The 18,096-nt window shown below is 41.9% G+C and overlaps 2 protein-coding genes across 4 annotated transcripts; one reads left to right on the plus strand and one right to left on the minus strand.

Annotated features, from left to right (window-relative positions):
• The first annotated feature begins 332 nt into the window (after positions 1-332).
• aebp1b (AE binding protein 1b) lies at positions 333-13,242 on the plus strand. The gene is made up of 22 exons (XM_086174342.1): positions 333-844; positions 1,662-1,829; positions 1,911-1,970; positions 3,297-3,788; positions 5,035-5,109; positions 5,590-5,652; positions 5,941-6,024; positions 6,851-6,922; positions 7,025-7,134; positions 7,553-7,692; positions 7,784-7,868; positions 7,966-8,110; positions 8,208-8,296; positions 8,654-8,777; positions 8,929-9,125; positions 9,239-9,415; positions 9,595-9,758; positions 9,868-10,250; positions 10,378-10,517; positions 10,919-11,018; positions 11,105-11,271; positions 11,357-13,242. The coding sequence occupies exons 1-22, from the start codon at positions 595-597 to the stop codon at positions 11,747-11,749; spliced, it is 3,678 nt and encodes a 1,225-aa protein (XP_086030468.1). The 5' UTR covers positions 333-594; the 3' UTR covers positions 11,750-13,242.
• On the minus strand, positions 11,960-17,562 carry pold2 (polymerase (DNA directed), delta 2, regulatory subunit). 3 transcript variants are annotated; one of them, XM_086174344.1, is made up of 11 exons: positions 17,310-17,562; positions 16,966-17,195; positions 16,750-16,871; positions 14,731-14,854; positions 14,530-14,644; positions 14,242-14,440; positions 13,711-13,791; positions 13,267-13,424; positions 13,054-13,181; positions 12,869-12,970; positions 11,960-12,472 (listed from the first exon to the last, which is right to left on the minus strand). In XM_086174344.1, the coding sequence occupies exons 2-11, from the start codon at positions 17,186-17,188 to the stop codon at positions 12,312-12,314; spliced, it is 1,413 nt and encodes a 470-aa protein (XP_086030470.1). In that variant the 5' UTR covers positions 17,189-17,195; positions 17,310-17,562; the 3' UTR covers positions 11,960-12,311. The 3 variants fall into 3 exon arrangements, with proteins under 3 accessions (XP_086030470.1, XP_086030469.1, XP_086030471.1); XM_086174343.1 differs by having other exon boundaries at positions 16,966-17,207; XM_086174345.1 differs by lacking the exons at positions 16,750-16,871; positions 16,966-17,195; positions 17,310-17,562 and adding an exon at positions 16,211-16,441.
• Between the last annotated feature and the right edge of the window lie 534 nt (positions 17,563-18,096).

The raw sequence follows: 18,096 nt of genomic DNA on the forward strand, positions 1-18,096 counted from the left end.
TGAAAGCGCTCAATCAGGCAAGTCAGCAGAGCAAAACAAAAAGGGGACTGTCTTTTTCTAACCACGAGGTGCAAAAGCGCCGGTCCGAAGCGTCATCTCTCCCCCCCTGCCTCCAGTTTGGAGCCTTGCACCTGTTCTGACTCGTCAGCCAGGTGAAGGGAATCCGTTGGCCTTAAGCTGTTGTCTCAGCTGACCGTTCCTGCTGGATCATTTGGAAACCGGTCTTTTCATTCGGTAGGATTGCTGCTTTGCCGAGTATCCCTCTGTCTCGCTTCAACCCACCTCCTCCCTTCGCCATCTATCCCTACCCCCCTCCCACTCCATCTCTCTCTCTCAGACTGGGCGTCTGAGTTGACAGTGGGGCTTTGGGAACACGAGGAGCTGCAGAAATTTCCCCGCTGGAGTAAAAGTATGGATCATATGGAAAGGAGACAGGGAAAGAAAAGGTGAAATCAAATTTTTGAGATAGATAAATAGAAAGATCGACACCATCGTGAGACCGGACCGAGCATCGAACAAGGCGCGATACTAAAGTGAAAGGCATCAGACGAAGCATTCGGTGCAAACAACTGCTCAATTGAAAGAGAAGCAGGTATGAAACGCCTGCCGGTGGTCTTGTCGATGGCTCTGCTGGCGCTGTGCTGCCTGCTGATCCTCAGAGGAGTGGAGAGTGCCGGGGGAATCATCTCCCTCCGGCTCAGCCAAGGAGATGAGCAGACGGTGGACCAGCTAGAAGACGAGTCCCTGAATAAATTAGAAATAGAAACAGGACTCGGAGCGGAGCCGTGCCAACTCGGGGTCAGCGGCAAGGTCAAGAGAGATGCAGAGGCGCCTACAAAGTTAGGTGAGTTGACGTGCACCCCTGGGAGCATTGTTTTATTTAAAACGACTCAAATATGAGTCAAATTGAGGGTCATTTTAGAGCAAACGCAGTGTCCGACAGTCGCCTGCACATCATTGCTTCTTCACAGCTGGAGGCACATTTTAGATGACGGATGAATTTGTCAGACCAGCAAAGGGTGTCAGTATCTTGAAAACAGATTTTCATGACACAGACTTTTTCCACTGCCTCTGATTCTCTAACCGTATGTGCTTGGTGGTGACTCTGGTGTACAACCATCCTAAAAGGATGGATTTGTGGGGGCTGAAGGAGTAAATCTTTTTCTGGGACTTTGCCGAAGCTTTAGATGAAATACATCCAAAGTAGCTCCTTAATGAATCCCGCTGATATGTTTGAGCGGTAAGATACTGCTGAGGTGACTCATATGTATTTGTTAGAAATCTAGAAGGATTTGTGTCATTGAAACTGAGGTGCGGTTAATGTACCACAACTAATGGAAACAGGGTTTTTTTTTTCCGTGATAGTGTCAGAAGTCTTCAGACAGCCCCCAAAAGGAAATGGTGGTGGACCTAACCCGGCTGCTGACAGCAGCATTCCAGTTTAACTTTTAACATTTTAACATTTTTGGTCTTAGACGAGTGATAAGAAATAGAATCGCATAGAGTTCAAAGTTGACTCTCGTTTTTCAATTGAAAAAAAATAATCCCCTAATTATTTGAAATAATCCACATATCATGAATTCTCTTTTAATTCATCACAGATCCCATGAATAAATGTTGACCTCATCTTAATTCTTTGTGTTTTTACTCTGGGAATTCAGACAGAGTAAGGAGAGCTCCAGAAGAGGGCAAAAAGAAGAAGAAGGACAAGAAAAAGAACAAAGAACCAAAGGACCCCAATGCTACCAAAAAGCCAAAAGGCGAAAAGAAGGGAAAGAAGAAGGACAAACAGAAAACAACAACAACAACCCTTCCACCAACAACAACAAGTAAGGCAACAAGCCAGCTGTATATCTGAATGACTTGAACTTGAATGACTGTTGCTGAGTTTGTGACGTTTTTGTCTCTAGCGATACCAACTGAACCCCCCACAGAACCCGAGGAGTACGCCGACTACTATCCTGATATTGGTGGGTGATAAATTACATTGTTTGGGAGGGAGAGTTGCGTCGTAAATTACAGTTTTAACAACTGCAATGCTTTTGTCAACACTACTTTTAAACTGAAGAAATAATCATATTGCTTCACGATATAGTAGAAGACATGCAATATAGCACAATTTACAGTGCTGTAAGGAATATTACCACATGTAAATAAAAACTGCATTGATGTTGGTTTAGGGCCCTCAACAGGGAACAAAGGTTGAATTTTTAAATAAGTAAAACTGTATAAAGAAATTATGCGTGTTTTTGGAATACTTCAGTGAACGATAAACTCTAAATAAGTTTACATAGCCGATTGCGCTCAGTTCATTCTCCACTTATCTTCCACAAAGAGGCTTTCCACCAACTTTGGTTCTCATTCCAGGGAAAACTGAATAAACATGCTCCAGTGTCACCGTGTAATAAAACTGATAGATACAGTAGATTAGATTTATGACAAAACTCAAAGACAAATAAGTATGCTCAAATGAACAGTTTTTGCCTCTATATGTGTACTTAAGCACTTTAAAGAGTTGGTTAAAGCTGTCTTTGTCACATCAATCAGAAATGTATTTAGGTCAGCATCCACTTTAGGAGTGCATTAGGAGACAAATGAAGTGATTTTAAGACCTATCAACGTACAAGAAACAAGCCATTGCAGCGACGAGGGATTCGTCTTGTCTTCCGCTTTCTTTGGGTTCATCTTGAACTCGTTGAACAGCGTTTTAGATCCGCCAAAAGTTTCTGATTGAGTTACTGTTTTCAGTTAGAAGACATTCTGACTCGAACATCCTTAACTTAGTTCACCAAGCATGATTAACTCATTTATGACACTGGTTCATGAGGTCAGACTGTCATGTATCGCTGTCAGTTAAAAGCAAAAGGAAGGATAAGATGCATGAAATGGTATTTATCCATATTTGGAGAAAGAGTTGATCTGTTGAAAAGTCAAGGTCCTGAAATTGATTCAGGTGGAACTCCATATTACTGTGCATATCATTCAATCAATATTAGTGATAGAAATGTATAAATGATTTCAAATGTATATTGAAAATATTTACAAATAGATTGAAAAACAATATACGGTAAGCCAAAGACAAAACTTGATTTGTTACTTTGTAGTGTTATATCTGTTTTTGTCATACTATGGATTCAAAAACAAGATACTCAAGGCATAGCACTAGTCTTGTCCCTTCATACATTTATTTTTAGAACACTGATTTAGCGAACAGGATACTTCTCCGTCAATATCGGTCGCTCAGGACTATTCAGTTTCAGTCGAATGTTAATTCATAATTCCTCTGTCGCTGCCAGATGATTACTGGAAGCAGGATGAAGACTATTGGGAGACTGAAACCACTGCATCCAGTCTTCGGCCTGAGGTTCCATTCACAGACCCTACATATGACTTCTTCAATCCTGAAGAAGAAGATCTGGTTAACCCCGTAACAGATGTCTATGATGACTACTGGAAACTAGAGGAGAAAGTGACAGAGCCTCCATTTACAGACAATGACTACAAGAAACCGGGAGAGACAGAGCCAGAACCTCCAGTGACAGAGAAGGACTACTGGAAACCAGAGGAGAAAGAGCCAGAACCTCCGGTGACTGACGGTGATTACTGGGGACCGGAAGAAGAGGAGCCGACCACGCCGGTGATTGATACCGACGACTACAACTGGAAACCAGACCAGGACACATTTGTGACAGATAACTACGACAGCTACTGGAAGGAGGTGGACCCAGCAACTGCCGCACCAGAGGTCGATTGGAACCCAGTGACAGATGACTACTGGGATGCTAATTGTATGTCTCCTACTAATATTCCTCTTCTTTTGTTTCCTATTTGTGTAGGGTTTCTTTAATTTAACTTGAATCATGCCGGTTGTCATTGCAGCAGTAAACATTTTTCCAAAAGACTTGATATGGACAAGTTTGGCAAGTTGGCTGAAAATCGCCGGCATGATTAAAAACTTTAATTGATATAATGTACTCAAATTAATTTTGGTAATGTACTAAATCTATATTATCCAATTGCAGAAGTTGGATTTAAAATGTAGATCAGCAGATTGGAGATCAGGATTTTCAAGAGAAAAATAATTTCCAGCATTTGAGCAAATACGTACACAAATCAAAATTAAAATTTTCTGTTTTGACATTTCAATGACAAGTTTCATGAAAAAAAAAAACATATATTTTTTTAAGAAAACACAAATGCTTACATGCATCATACTGCAGTGGAGGATGTGACTAAAGCAGTTTTTAACACTTCTACTGTTCTCTCAGACAATTCTTATATTTCTCATGCGTTTTATGCTTTTAATTGAATATTTGTTACTGTTATTTCAAATGTCTACAACTTTAATCTAGACTTTTTTCACTCTGTGATTTATAATGTATTTATAATAACGTGATACAGAATCACTTTAACGTCTCCTTTTTTGGCCACAAGTTTATTTCGGGTTCACGCTCTGGAGGTATCTAGTTTCCTTCAGACTCTGTCCAACGAATATCAAACAACGAGACGATTGGCTTGCAAACTATTTCTGACACAACAAAAACATCTTGTGCGAGCTTGCCGTCAAGTGAGCGTAAAAGCGAGCAGAGAGACACTTCAGAAGATGAATATGACATGAGCTGTTTACGCTCGACCTCCGCGAGATTCCACACATCACACACTCTACACAGTGAGGCCTCAATTAGCAATTTTACATACTCACACACGACACACCATCTGCATCAAAAAAGCTGCAGGATGAGCAAATTTAGTAATAAGCAAATTTAGTAATAACAATAATACAGTTTTAAGACTGTGGCAATCTAGTCCATGAAATATTGGAATCTCAAAATGGTGTGTTTCCATTGTATTTTTTGTTTTGCTATTTCCACTTCTTGCTATTTGCTATTTCCACTTCTTAACTTCTTAACAGCCAGTATAGCCCTCTCTTCTCTCTGACAGCCCCCTGTTTCTCTTTCTACTTCTAAGGCTTCCATAAGCTCCCTTTTGGCTTTTTAATCATTTAATTATGTCTTTATTTTTCCACTCCTCTAGTCAACGTACCAGATAACCTTCCACTCCCAGATGCCACGGAAGTCAGCCCTGAAATAGAAGTAGAAACTATAACAGGTAAATGTGCTGCTTAAATGTGAAATAAATTAAATTACCATCCATCTGTCAGTTTGTCGAGATTTCCGGTGGGCAGTTAAGTAAATATGGACGTGTCTAGACTTGTAGTACAGATGAAAAATCCATCCCATCTGTGCTTTTCTAGAAGGAGCGGATGAGAAATCATGACTAATTCAGCACATGGGAATAACATTATAGTTAGTCTTTTAGTGAACCTGCCCTACTTTCAAAAACGAGAGGGTGGGTTTACTTCTACACGGTCAAGAAAAGTTTCCATAGTTTGTAGGGCATTAAAAAAAGATGCCATCAGATTGGAACTGTTACTACTCTTGTAAATGTGAATAAAACATCCAGCGACTTAATGACATAGTAAATATCTAATTGCGCTTGAAGTAATCAGGCTGTACCACCCTGTAACATGTGGCAGTAAAAACTCACAGTGTTGTGTCTGAGACTGACTGTGTGTATATTTTCCTGCAGAGGATCACACGTCTTCGCCTTCCTATGAATCGTGGTATGACGATTATGATGAATATGGAATGAGTACGTATTCTCACACACACACACGCAAACACAAACATGCACACAACTTATATCCGTAAACAACATTTTACATTAGATTCACTATCTGCCAACAAAAGCAAAAAGACAGGAAGAAGTTTCAACTTTCCTTTCAGTAACTTCAGGAATGACTCTTTCAAATGTTGTGATCTGAAAGCGGATTTTTGGGATTCAATGACTCCCCAAAATCTCTCAACTCAAAAACACTTTGCTACACGGCTATCTGGTTTATTTATAGAAATGTCTTCTCGATTCTTTCTTTTTCCGCAGGGAGAAGAGAAGACAAGACAGATGAAAAATGGATGGAGAAAGAAAGAGAGAGAGCGGCCAAAGAGAGGGAGAGGGAAGAGAAGGGTAAGACAATCCCGATATGGGCTTTGCTTACACAACGGCACAGTGTATAATCATGTCATATTACATTACTTACGAAGACGTAGGTGCCAAAGTTACAAACATGACCTGTGACTTATATGCTAAACATTTATATTAAAGCCTGGCTCTGAGATTTTCACTACCTTGGATCGCATTACTGTCATAAGAGAAGACAGATGTGATTTCCTACCATCCAAAATTCTGAGGGCCGTTGGCGCTAACGTGCTTGCTTTAACTTGCACGGAACGGACAAAAGTTCACCTCTTTTCAGTACCTATCCTGTGGGTCTAATTGGGATCGGCTTAAATTATGTCTAAATCCGTCGGGAACGTTGCCAGCAGGGCACGTCCTTTGTGCATATGCGTCACCCCCAGCTGGAGACACGGTGAAAAACATTTTCAGCTCACTTTGAAAGAATGTGAAAGTCACTGAAGTCCGAGCAGTTTATCTGTCACACCGTGACACTAAAGCAGATGTGGACTTTAGATGTCGCTGGATGTGTGGTCAGCTCTCCATGAGAGTATATAGCAGAGAGTCAGAAAATGAATTGTGGCTATGATAGATGACATTTGACAGTTTTCTACGGCTTTATCATCTGAGTTTGATTAGAGCGCTCTTGGACTTGGAGTAAATTCAAGATATTTTGTTCTCCGGACTCCAGCCCTCTGGGTGCTCACGGGAATTTTTGGCATATAAAATTTGCAAAACAACGATGAATTCCGAGATTGTTTCAGGGCATAGAAAGAGAGATAAAGCAAACAATTTGCAATTTATTTTGTATTAAGAATGTTATTCTGACCCCTCCCAGAGAGAGCACGAAAACTGAAGGAAGCAAAGGAGCGGGCCAAGAACAGACCACGTGTCTACAAAGAGCCAAAGAGTATGTTATTTTTTCTCTCCAAATCTGGATCACAATTCATAGCTTTCCATGGTACAATTTATACATTATGTGATTTTTCTCCGCTTTCTGTGCATATGATAGAATGTCCTCCGTTGGGAATGGAGTCTCGCAGGATTGAGTCAGACCAGCTCTCTGCGTCTTCTGTGTCTCAGTATCACTTTTCACCCCAGAGGGCCCGCCTCAACATGCAGGTACACATCAGTCAGCAAAGGACTGCTGTACAATCAACATTCACCAGCTATCAGTCAACAGTTAAATGCAGTCCACTGCGACCTACAAATTAACTCTACATAGAAGCCACATTTTGGAAGATATTTACCCTTATTGCTGTCTTAAACCGTAATTACATGGGGTAATACTTTCTTGATAATGAATCACTTTATTTGCAAAATAATTCAATCGGTTGATACCTGTGATGACATTTGAACAATGAACAAAAGCATATAATCGTATTGTAGGACGTTGGCATTGCATACCATAAATTGAATATGAAAGATTATGTATGTAATACCATGACTATCTTAGAAAAAATAGATATAGGAGGAAGTGATCAGAATGTCACTCAGTAAAAAGAGCCTGCAGCAGTGTTGTGGTCTATGTGGTTCCCAGGGCTCGGACAATGAGGATAGCATGAGAGGTGGAGCATGGTGCGCTAACACAGAGGACAAGAATCACTGGTTTGAGATTGATGCACGCCGGGAGACTGAGTTCACTGGGGTCATAACACAGGGACGAGACTCCTTGAATGAGTAAGATGTGAAAAAAAAAAAAGCAACAACATGCATTTGTTTCTATTATAATGTTGCTCAACTTTAACGAGGCTCTCTTTCATTCTTTCAGGAATGACTTTGTGACATCCTATTTCCTAGCTTTCAGCAATGACAGCAGAGAATGGACCACCATCAATGATGGATATGCTGACTGGGTGGGCTGACAAAAAATAAAAAATAAAAAAAGTATTTTTCCTTTTGGCTGCAGCATATCCTATTTTCTCCATTTCCCCATCTCCATTTTCTACCCAGTTGTTTTTTGGAAACAATGATAAGGACACACCCGTGATGAACCTGTTGGCAGAGGCTGTGGTGGCTCGCTACATCCGAATAATTCCACAAAGCTGGAACGGCACTCTTTGTATGAGACTGGAGGTTCTGGGCTGCCCCTTGCCTGGTGAGCATTGCACAAATACATACATATTTCATGCCTGCACATCAATTAATTAACTTTGAAAAAATAATAATCGTTTTGCATGGCCTCTCACCTACAGATCCAGATGTCGTCCAGTACAGGCAAAATGAAGTGACTCCAGTTCACTATCTAAAATTCAAATATCACAGCTTCACAGAAATGGTAACAGTAAGTATCCATGTGCACACATATCCCCACAGATCTGCCGGCTCGGTGGTTTGATCAGGAAATCAGCCATTTTCCCCAAACAACAAATCAAATTTAAGGCGAGAGGGAGATTTTTGCTGCCATGACAAAAATTAGTAGGAAATCAACTATAGGTAATTTCTTTCAGGTTTCAGCAAAAACGCCTTTTCAAAAGCCAAAGCTATGAAAATCTTCATTTGCAGCCCACAGCAACCTTTGGAAAGAAACATACCGCAATGTCACTTTGAGATGAGATGAGAACAACTTTAGTAATCCCGAAGGAAATTGTTGAAGCAATTTGAGCACTAACGGCAGCATATTTGTGTGTCCCTTGCTCAGTTGATGAAGTCGGTGAATGAAGAGTGTCCCAACATCACCAATGTCTACAGTTTAGGCCGCAGCTCCAAGGGAAAGGACATTATGGCCATGGTGATCTCTGGTAACCCCACGGAGCATGAAATAGGTGGGAATGTTTTCATCCCTGTGCTTGAAGAAATACTTAGCAGTGTTTCTGTGAGATTGAGATTCGACGGTCCGCGCGGTAGCATCCATATAATCTTGAGCGGAACAGATTATGGTGCACTAACAACTTCAGCCTGGGGCTGTCTTTGCAGGTGAGCCAGAGTTACGCCTCACAGCGGGTCTACATGGTAACGAGGCAGTGGGTCGAGAGCTACTGCTACTTCTCATGCAGTACTTGTGCAAAGAATATAAAGACAGAAACCCCAGAGCCCAGCGGCTAGTCGAAGGGATACGCATTCATTTGGTGCCCTCACTCAATCCCGATGGACATGAAGAAGCTTTTGAAGTGGTTAGTAACAACAACAACAAAAAAATGAAGAAACAGGAAATAGGCCTGCCATTGTGAATGATTCATTTTGCTGGTTGACCTTGATGATTTGCTCTATTTTGCCGCCTCAACAGGGATCGGAGCTCAGTGGATGGACCACTGGCCACTTCACAGATGACGGCTTTGATATTTTCCAGAACTTCCCTGATCTGAACAGCATAATCTGGGAAGCTGAAGACAAGGGCATGGTTCCCAAAATAACTCCCAACCACCATGTACCTATACCTGAGAACTTCGAGGAAAACAACTCAGTAAGGAGGAAGTCCTTTGAGTGTTGTTATGCTTTGCAGAAGAAATGTCCTGTTTGCCTCAATAATGTTGCATACTGTGAGAAAGATTCTTGTGCACTTTATAATAACAGGTAGCTCAATGTACTGTGAGATAAAAAAGACAGGTTTACCTTGCACTTCATCCTTCTGTTTGTATCCAGATGGCTGTGGAGACCAGAGCTATAATCTCCTGGATGAAAAGTTATCCGTTTGTGTTGGGTGCAAACTTCCAAGGTGGTGAGATGGTGGTGGCCTATCCGTTTGACAATCTACGTTCCAACAAGCCTGCCGACAATGATAAACCTCATAGCCGCAAGAAGAGACAGTAGGCATTTCTCTCCCTGTTCCCTGACAGAGAGATTTTATTTGCATAAATACCCATTGTAATTCCCTTTTTATCGCTGTCTATGAAAACCTACACTTATTTCTCCAAGGTATGAGGAAGACTGGGACCAGGGCTTTGATGAAGAACCAGATGAAATGTGGAGAGGGAGGGGTTATGCGGAGCCCGAGGAAGAGTGGCGGGGCCACGGCTACGAGCACGGTTATGACCACGGTTACGATCATGGCTACAATCAGGGTTATGACCGCAGGGAGGAGGAGGAAGATGACAGAGATAGAAGCGCAGGACACCAGTACACTGAACCCGAGGATGAACCCCAGACCACTGCTGATGAGTCGCTCTTCAGGTGGCTGGCTGTATCCTATGCCTCAACACATCTGACAATGACACACAACTACCACGGCTCCTGCCACGGAGATTCTGCAAGTGGACACGGCATCATCAACCGTGCCAAGTGGAAGCCAATTGCAGGAAGTGAGTAAAGACCAAGTAGCTTCCTTGAATGTAATGAATGAATTTCATCTATTCTGTGCATTGAGAACACACCCTGGTGGTCAAGATGGGCAGTGCAGACTCAACAAATAACTGATCCTCTCCCCAGGTATGAATGATTTTAGCTATTTGCACACCAACTGTTTGGAGCTGTCCGTGTTCCTGGGGTGTGATAAGTTCCCTCATGAGAGCGAGCTTGTGTACGAGTGGGAGAAGAACAGAGAAGCATTGCTCATCTTCATGGAGCAGGTCAGGAACAACCACTGACGCTCAAGTAACTTCCATGTGACTCTACATGATTCTTTACTTCACCTTTATGCTGCCCAAGTTGATTGTTCTCATTTCAACGTACAAATGTTACATTCAAAGAGTTGTGAGGAATAATGGTTACTAACTATCAACTTTGGCATTCAGAAAGTGGCATCTTGTTGCCCTCGTATTCCATTGCCCAGCTGTTTCTACAGGTCAAATAGTATCACCTCCAGGATTATGAGAATCCCCAACATTTCTCTAAACTAACTTTAAGGTTTAATCAAAAAAAAAAAAAAAAAAAATTCTGCTGCTGCATTTTCTTCAACAAATGGACATGCAATAATGACAAAAAATTAAATTGTATTTTTCTTTTTCTTCCCCCACAATTTTCTGTTCAGGTACATCGTGGCATCAGAGGCATTGTGAAGGATCAGCAAGGAAACCCAATTGCAAATGCCAGCATATCTGTTGAGGGAATAAACCATGATGTTACTACAGGTAAGATATTGGCAAATAATTTCACCCTCTGAATCACAATGGTGTGCAGCAACAGCGTGCTCAACCAACTGTATTTGGCATTGTAGCCATGACAGGAGACTACTGGCGGCTGCTAAACCCAGGAGAGTACCGTGTGACAGCAAGAGCGGAGGGGTTCTCCACAGTCACCAAGCTCTGTGTGGTTGGTTATCAGTCAGGAGCCACAACCTGCAGCTTCAACTTGGCCAAGTCTAACTGGGATCGCATTAAACAGGTAATTAGATGACAATCAGAATTGAGTAGATCAGCAGTTCCATGCATTAGTGCCGGGTCATTAGGATTTCTTCGTTTGCCCGCAGATTATGGCTCTCCATGGCAACAAGCCTATTCGCCTTATCGGCAATGGCAATACCAGACTACAGTACCCGATATTACTCAACAGCAACAAAAGAACAGTTGATGTAAACAATGGTCATTCATCAGTTTCACGGCTAAGCTCTGAGCAGCAGCGGAGACTCAGAATAGCTCGTCTCCGTCGCCTCCGGCAACAGAGACTGATGAAGTTAAGGTCAACGACGACGCCAGCCCCGACAACCACGTTACCCCCAACCACACTACTTCCCACGTCACCAGAGGCCACCACATCTTGGTATGATCAGTGGGTCATAAAGGAGGGACAGTCTTCAACGCCTGGTGGGTTCACAGACCCCATCTTTGACGATAACTTTGAGTACAACATTGATGACTATTGAACAAACACACACACACTCACACAAAGGTCTGTTTCTGTAAACATAGATCGTTTTTTTGGCGAAGGTTTTTTTTCAGCAGATTAAAAAAACAGCAAGCTCTGTCTGATGTGAGCAATGGAAGGTTCTTTCAGCCCCTTAACTTTAACTATAGCCATGATAGTGTATCTAATGCTTAACACTTGAAAAATGATTCTCCACAGGAACAGAACCTTTTAATACATATCTTTTCATTTTGCTTTGTTCTAATTCGGCATTCATAACAGTTGAATTATTTACACTGTCTTCATCCAGGAAAAAATATTTTTACATTGTGGACAGTTTGTTAAAAAAAACCTTTGTGGAAAGTCGGTTTTCCCCGTTTCCACAAAAGTTGCAGGTCTAGAATAGTCATTTTTTGAATAAAGGCTTGTTAATACACACTGTTTCTTAAGCACCTTTGAGGACATTGATTTATTTTCCACGGGGAAACTGTTACAGCATTGGTGGGAACACTATGGTCAGAAGGCAGAAAGAGAATATGGTTGAATAACACTGACACTGGGTTGGGTGGGGATGTGAATCCTCAGTGGCTGATATTCATCTCACTCTCCTCATCATCACCTGCTGTGAAAGCGGAGAAAGAGACTGGCTCACACTCGAGAGTGCGTAAATTCACCAGACAAGCAGTTTGGGTGCTGCTGAACTTGGGGACGGTAACCAAAAGAACTTCCTGGCCTTCAGGACCTGGTAAAACAAATGAATGAGAAAAAGCATTTCAAAACACACTGAAGTAAGGGAGAAAAGCAATATCTGAACTGCAAACCGGACTATGGAAACACATCACAATACAGTGAAGGCCTTTACAAAATTGACACAGTGACAAAATGCAAACCACTAGACCTTGATTATATTCATACACTTTCTGACCCCAAGTCTAACTTAAACTACATCCAAGTTTTAACACTTTACATGCTTCTATTGTGTGCCTGAGTAAGTGATACTTCTGTGTTACGTCACTACATAAGTTTCCCTATTGTCTATATTTTGGGAGACAACGTCCACTGTCGATTAAAAACAAATTGCAGTTGTCACTTTGTAGGAAATGAGAACACACGCTCACTCAATCACACACTCACGTACCTCTGAGGACCTTGGACTCAAATTTAGGCGCATTGCCACTGAAGTAAACATGGGGACAGTCTTCCAAGATGAATGGATCTTTTTGGTAAAATGGATAACAACCTGGCACAAAATTCACAAATGTAAAGCACAAGAACAAAAGACATATTTATAGGCTTTAATCTCCTCCGTTACGCCTGACTCACCCAGGGTATCAGGTGCCGTAGGTGCGAGGTGTCTCAGTCGTAAAGTTTCCTCCAGGATTTCCAGATGGCTGGTCATGCTGCTGTATCTCTCAATGTCGCAGACATTTTGCCCTGATGTACCCAGGAACCTTAATGGAGGGAAACACCGAGGTTTGTACATTTGTATCAGTTACAAATTAAATGTGAGAATTTGCTTATGTGTCCTTCTTGCACCTGATTCCATCAACGTTAGCCTGATATGGGTTGGATACCAGCTGCAGGGTTGGGTACACAGTGGACAGCGGGAACATACAGCGGTGAAGGGGCTGCTGTGGGAGCGTGTAATTTGTTGGGTCATACTGGCCAGGCATCACATCCACTGGGACAGAGGCCTTGAAAACATGAGGCAGGTACAAAGTGACCCTAACATTAATATCACATATCTGTGTGTTAAGTCCAGAAGAATTTTCAAAAGTCTTAGCGAAAACAGTATTTATAAAATGTAATATCAAAACTGCTAGGTGATATCATCAGACATTGGCTGAGGATTTTATCCCTATTGTCTCTTCTCAAAAACAGAAGCCATCTACCGTTTCACCATACAAACCAGTGGCCAGCTAAAAATCACATGTGCTGAAAACAAATTTCATGCAGGTAACAGACACATCACATACTTACCACAAGCTGAAACAACAGCTCATCCAGCAAATGAATGGCTTCCACACTGCCAGCCTGAATCTTCTTGGTCAGATACTTGGCCTGGACATGCAGGAGGGTGAGGGACATGAAATATTTCCGTGAGTTAATGGAAGCAAATTTAACCTTTGAATTTGAACAGAACTGACAGTAACGACTGGTGTCGTACAAGGAAATACAGAACAATTATGAATACTACGTTGTTGATGTCAAAGTGGCAAACACAATTCAGATAGGGGCGGTGGAAATGCAGAATATTGTCAGATTCATTATCTTGAAGTGTTTGTAGACAGATCAGGCAATTAAAGTACCTCTCATGACAGTTAGTCATTGAAGTCATGATCACAGTTCTAGGTTAAGATTTGCATGTTAGGTCTATAAATAACAACACTTGATTAGATTAAGTAAATTATTATGGAATGTGAATTGATTCTTCATTAAAAAAAAAACAAATAAATCAATGTACCATTATGCAATGTTCAAGCTTTAATTAATGAATATATTTCATTTTGCCTTAGTGCTTGTGTCCTTTTCCTGGGCACTTGGGCTAAGGAGGTTTCCAGCCAGCAGAACCCTTGATATTGTGGCCGCTCCACTTTGCTCCCCCTGGGCACCCAGCTGACCTGTTACCATGTCAACCAGTAACTGAAGGCCGAGCATGCTGTCGGCATGGCTGCTACCGAGGCCAAGTCCTGACACCAGGAGCAGGAACCTTCATAAAAACAGATCAGACTCTTCAAATAAACAGAAAAAAAGGTCAGAATACTGACTGCTTACTGCATGCTGAATGTGTCTGACTACCTGTCAGAGTTGAGTGCAGGCCTCACTGACTGCAAAGGCAGATCAGCTAAGCAAAAGTCCTCTACGGTGAACCTTCCGTCATTTTTCTCAGCTCCATAAACTGCAACAACGCTACCTGTTGCATAAAAAAAAATACAGATGTTGTGATATGGCTCATTTTCTCAAAGTGACACCTACGGAGGTATGCCCACAAATACTCACCTGTGACACACCTATCTCTGTCAATTTTGCCATCTAGTCTGATTCTCTGGAGCTCATCTTCCAGAATCAGCTCGTCTGTGTCGCTGATATATTTGGCTCGGGCAGGCTGGGGTAGCAGGTTGTGCTGGAGGAAAAGTCATGACAGTCATAACACCGAATTGCATTCAGCATTGGATGTTGTCACTCATTAAGACAGATTTATACTTCTGTTTCAAATAGTTGCAACAGTTAATACAGAACATGCAGGCAAGGTTGGACAATTTGTTCTTCTACACTAAAAATCAATAATGGTATAATAGCCCATGCCATCTTTGTCAGCCACAGTGCAGGTGCTGCATACAACGTTATTATCTGTAAAGCCTCAATAACTCGTGAATAGGCTCGCGTAAAATCACTGCTGATAATGTGAAAATAGACTAGGAGTTCAGAATCAGAATACTTTGATACTTTATTGCCCCCCCCCATATAAATGTACCAACCAACATTATTTTGTATGTGATCATCCATACAAAATTGAAAAAACAAGTTTCTAAATTCAATATTGATTGAAATACTAATATTCAAAGAAAATAGTTTAGCAGGCCGGATAAAAAACAGGTAGGATGTGGCCCGCGGGCAGTCAAATGCCCAGGTCTGCTCAAGAGTCAAGTGGGGAAGAATCAGAATAGAACTTTGTATATACATAAGGATCAAATGAACGAATAAGAAAAAGAAAATACAAAGAACAGTAAAGATCAAAATAAATAAAAATAGCGTTAAAGGTATGTAAATATATATGTAACATATACACATGTGTATGTACAAGTACATGTGATCATTTTGCCTAACCTAGAACAGATGTGGGCGTTTTAGTGTCCACATGCAACATCAGACCTGTTTTGCTTTTTTATCTGTACCTCCAATTTAAAAACTCCTTTTTTTCCATTTGTTTAATTCTATATATTTATATGATCATTGATTATTTCAAAGTTGAAATAAAATGCCAAAAAAATGTAAATATCTAAATGGCAATTTTCCCTTTGTTCAATTTGCATCAGGGGTGCTTACACTTTTTCAGCACGCGAGCTACTTATGAAATGAGTCAAAATCATCTACCCACAACAAAAATGCAAAACATTCTTTCTATTTACAATGTATGTTGATGTACATCGCATAACTACATGAGCCAATATTGCACAACACAAAATAATGATGTACATTTTTTGTCCTGCCCTAAGTTTGCTCTGTTGACTTGCACTGAACTGAATAATTAGTCCGGACAGTTGCTGCTTCCGGCCAGCCATATTAACGATGACGTGACTGAACCGGAACGATGCTTCGGTCGCGGCTTTCCCTTGCAAAGTATAATGTGTGAAAAGTGACTGCTGTCCGGACAACTGGGATTTTAATTCCTTCACCTTTCTCTTTCTCAGCTCACTTTCCGGCGGGATGGCCGTGTCGTATATTCCATGAACAGTCCGAAAATGCCGCTCCACATTACCTTCTTTGGTATTGCGACGTTAGACCGGCAGATGAGGCAAACGCACTTTGAAAAAGTTATCGTAATAAAAAGTCCTCCTCCCATTCCGTATGAAACTGATAAGTTTTTGTCTTCTTACTTGGTCCAGCTCCCCCACTCATTTTATACCCCTTCTTAAGCTGAAGAGAATAAACCGAGGGCTAAAAGTTGGAGGTAACTTGCTAACTAGCTCGTTAGTTTCCCTGCACTTCGCGCCGTTGTTTGTGCATGTGCAGTGACCTCAGTGTCAGAAAAAATAAGATGTCATCTGATTGGCTGACCTGTATATCAATCGAGTGACGCGATGGATGATAGGCTGACGTCCATTGTTTTTAATGTCATGCGATCTACCAATATTACATTTGCGATCGACATATTGCGCACCCCTGATTACATGATACCTAGTTGGCCCGCGCATAAAAATTCCGTAAGAAATATCGCCCTCCAGCCAAAATAATTGCCCACCCCTGATCTAGGGGAACAAAACAACAGGTAGAAGGTGAAAGTAGTGTGACGCAAACCTCCTCACTGATCTCCTTCAGGATGGACGGCTGCAGCTCCATACGTTTGAACAATGTTCCCACAACGCAACACTGCTCCCCCGTCTGAAGATCACACAGCTTCCTAACTACAACATCGGGTCCTACATGTGACAGAAAGAAGCCACATGCACGTAAAAGTTATATTCATGTTTTATCTTGGGCGTCAATGTCAGAGACACACACAAATACACCCACCCCATTTTTGCTTTGCTTTCTCCGAGAGCAGGAGTCTCATCTGCATGAGTCGCGCCGCGTAAATATGAGCGTACTGGCGATTGAAGCTCCGCTCCCCGACTCTGAAGCGCTCGGAGCAGGAAGCGTAAGTCGGGGCCACCCTTTCAAACACCAGCCCCTGGTCTTCAGCCGGCTGGGAGAGTAGAGATGACCCCTCTTTCTGGGCGCTCAGGTCGGAGAACATGATTGTGCTGAAACAAAAGCTGTCACATAGAAATCGTGCAAGTTGACGGGGTTCAATCACCCGAGTTAGCACACGATGCGTTCCTTCGAACACCTAAGCCGAGCTGAGGAAACGACCCTACCTTGACAAATGGAAAGTCCCACCTTCAACGGGAAGCCGTCCTGATCCGTATATGAGACGGTATATCCAGATTTTCAACGACGTTATCTCTTCTTTTTGAGAAAACAAGCAACAGTTCCCGCGAAATCACCCGTGCATCCAGAGCTGTGCTTCGATGAAAGATGGTCCAAGCCCATTCACGAAATTTACGCGTAAACGTCAACGACTCTCGGAGGGTAACTGTTAGACATTGATACGAGCTACCAGAACATGGTCTTCCACCTCGAATGAAGCAAATAATATTTGGATTAGAAATCTACGACCATTTTAACCACGATCGATGCTTGTTTATGGCAATCGAATGCAACCACAACACAGTATAACCATAAACTCACCTGAATGTTAGAAAAAAATCTATGACGTCGTTGTTTTTGGCGAGGTCATGCTGAACTTCAAGAGGACAATGTTTTTAAATAAAAAGCAACCGATTATGTCATCCGACTGACTTACTCACGCCGTTAACCCACCATTTAACCGGAATGCAACAATCTCCCTCCCATTCAAAACATCTCTGGTGAGACCCGCGTTGTTTCAATTCGAGGTGTATTCTCGCGAGAACTGCACAATAAGTTAGAAAAAAAGTACTCCGTGAGAAACGGACACACACCACGCAGCCGTAAGCGTCCTCACATTTGACGAATGTCACTTTGGAAAACAAAAAAGTGGGTGTTAGACACCCATCCGTTCCTTACGATGGTAGTTTTTAAATTGTCGCGGGAGTATCGCGTCACAAACTCCACGCACGGCTG

Source organism: Fistularia commersonii, chromosome 26, assembly GCF_037954325.1.
Source record: "Fistularia commersonii isolate RoL2024-O1a breed Wild chromosome 26, RoL_Fcom_v1.0, whole genome shotgun sequence".
Taxonomy (NCBI): domain Eukaryota; kingdom Metazoa; phylum Chordata; class Actinopteri; order Syngnathiformes; family Fistulariidae; genus Fistularia; species Fistularia commersonii.

Coding starts and splice junctions, on each gene's coding strand:
- aebp1b (XM_086174342.1), top strand. CDS start 595: ATGAAACGCCTGCCGGTGGTCTTGTCGATGGCTCTGCTGGCGCTGTGC. Junction 5,653..5,940: donor TTATGATGAATATGGAATGA/GTACGTATTCTC, acceptor CTTTTTCCGCAG/GGAGAAGAGAAGACAAGACA. Junction 9,416..9,594: donor ACTTCGAGGAAAACAACTCA/GTAAGGAGGAAG, acceptor GTTTGTATCCAG/ATGGCTGTGGAGACCAGAGC.
- pold2 (XM_086174344.1), bottom strand. CDS start 17,188: ATGTTCTCCGACCTGAGCGCCCAGAAAGAGGGGTCATCTCTACTCTCC. Junction 13,425..13,710: donor AGCTGTTGTTTCAGCTTGTG/GTAAGTATGTGA, acceptor CATGTTTTCAAG/GCCTCTGTCCCAGTGGATGT. Junction 12,971..13,053: donor TACGGCACCTGATACCCTGG/GTGAGTCAGGCG, acceptor ATTTTGTGCCAG/GTTGTTATCCATTTTACCAA.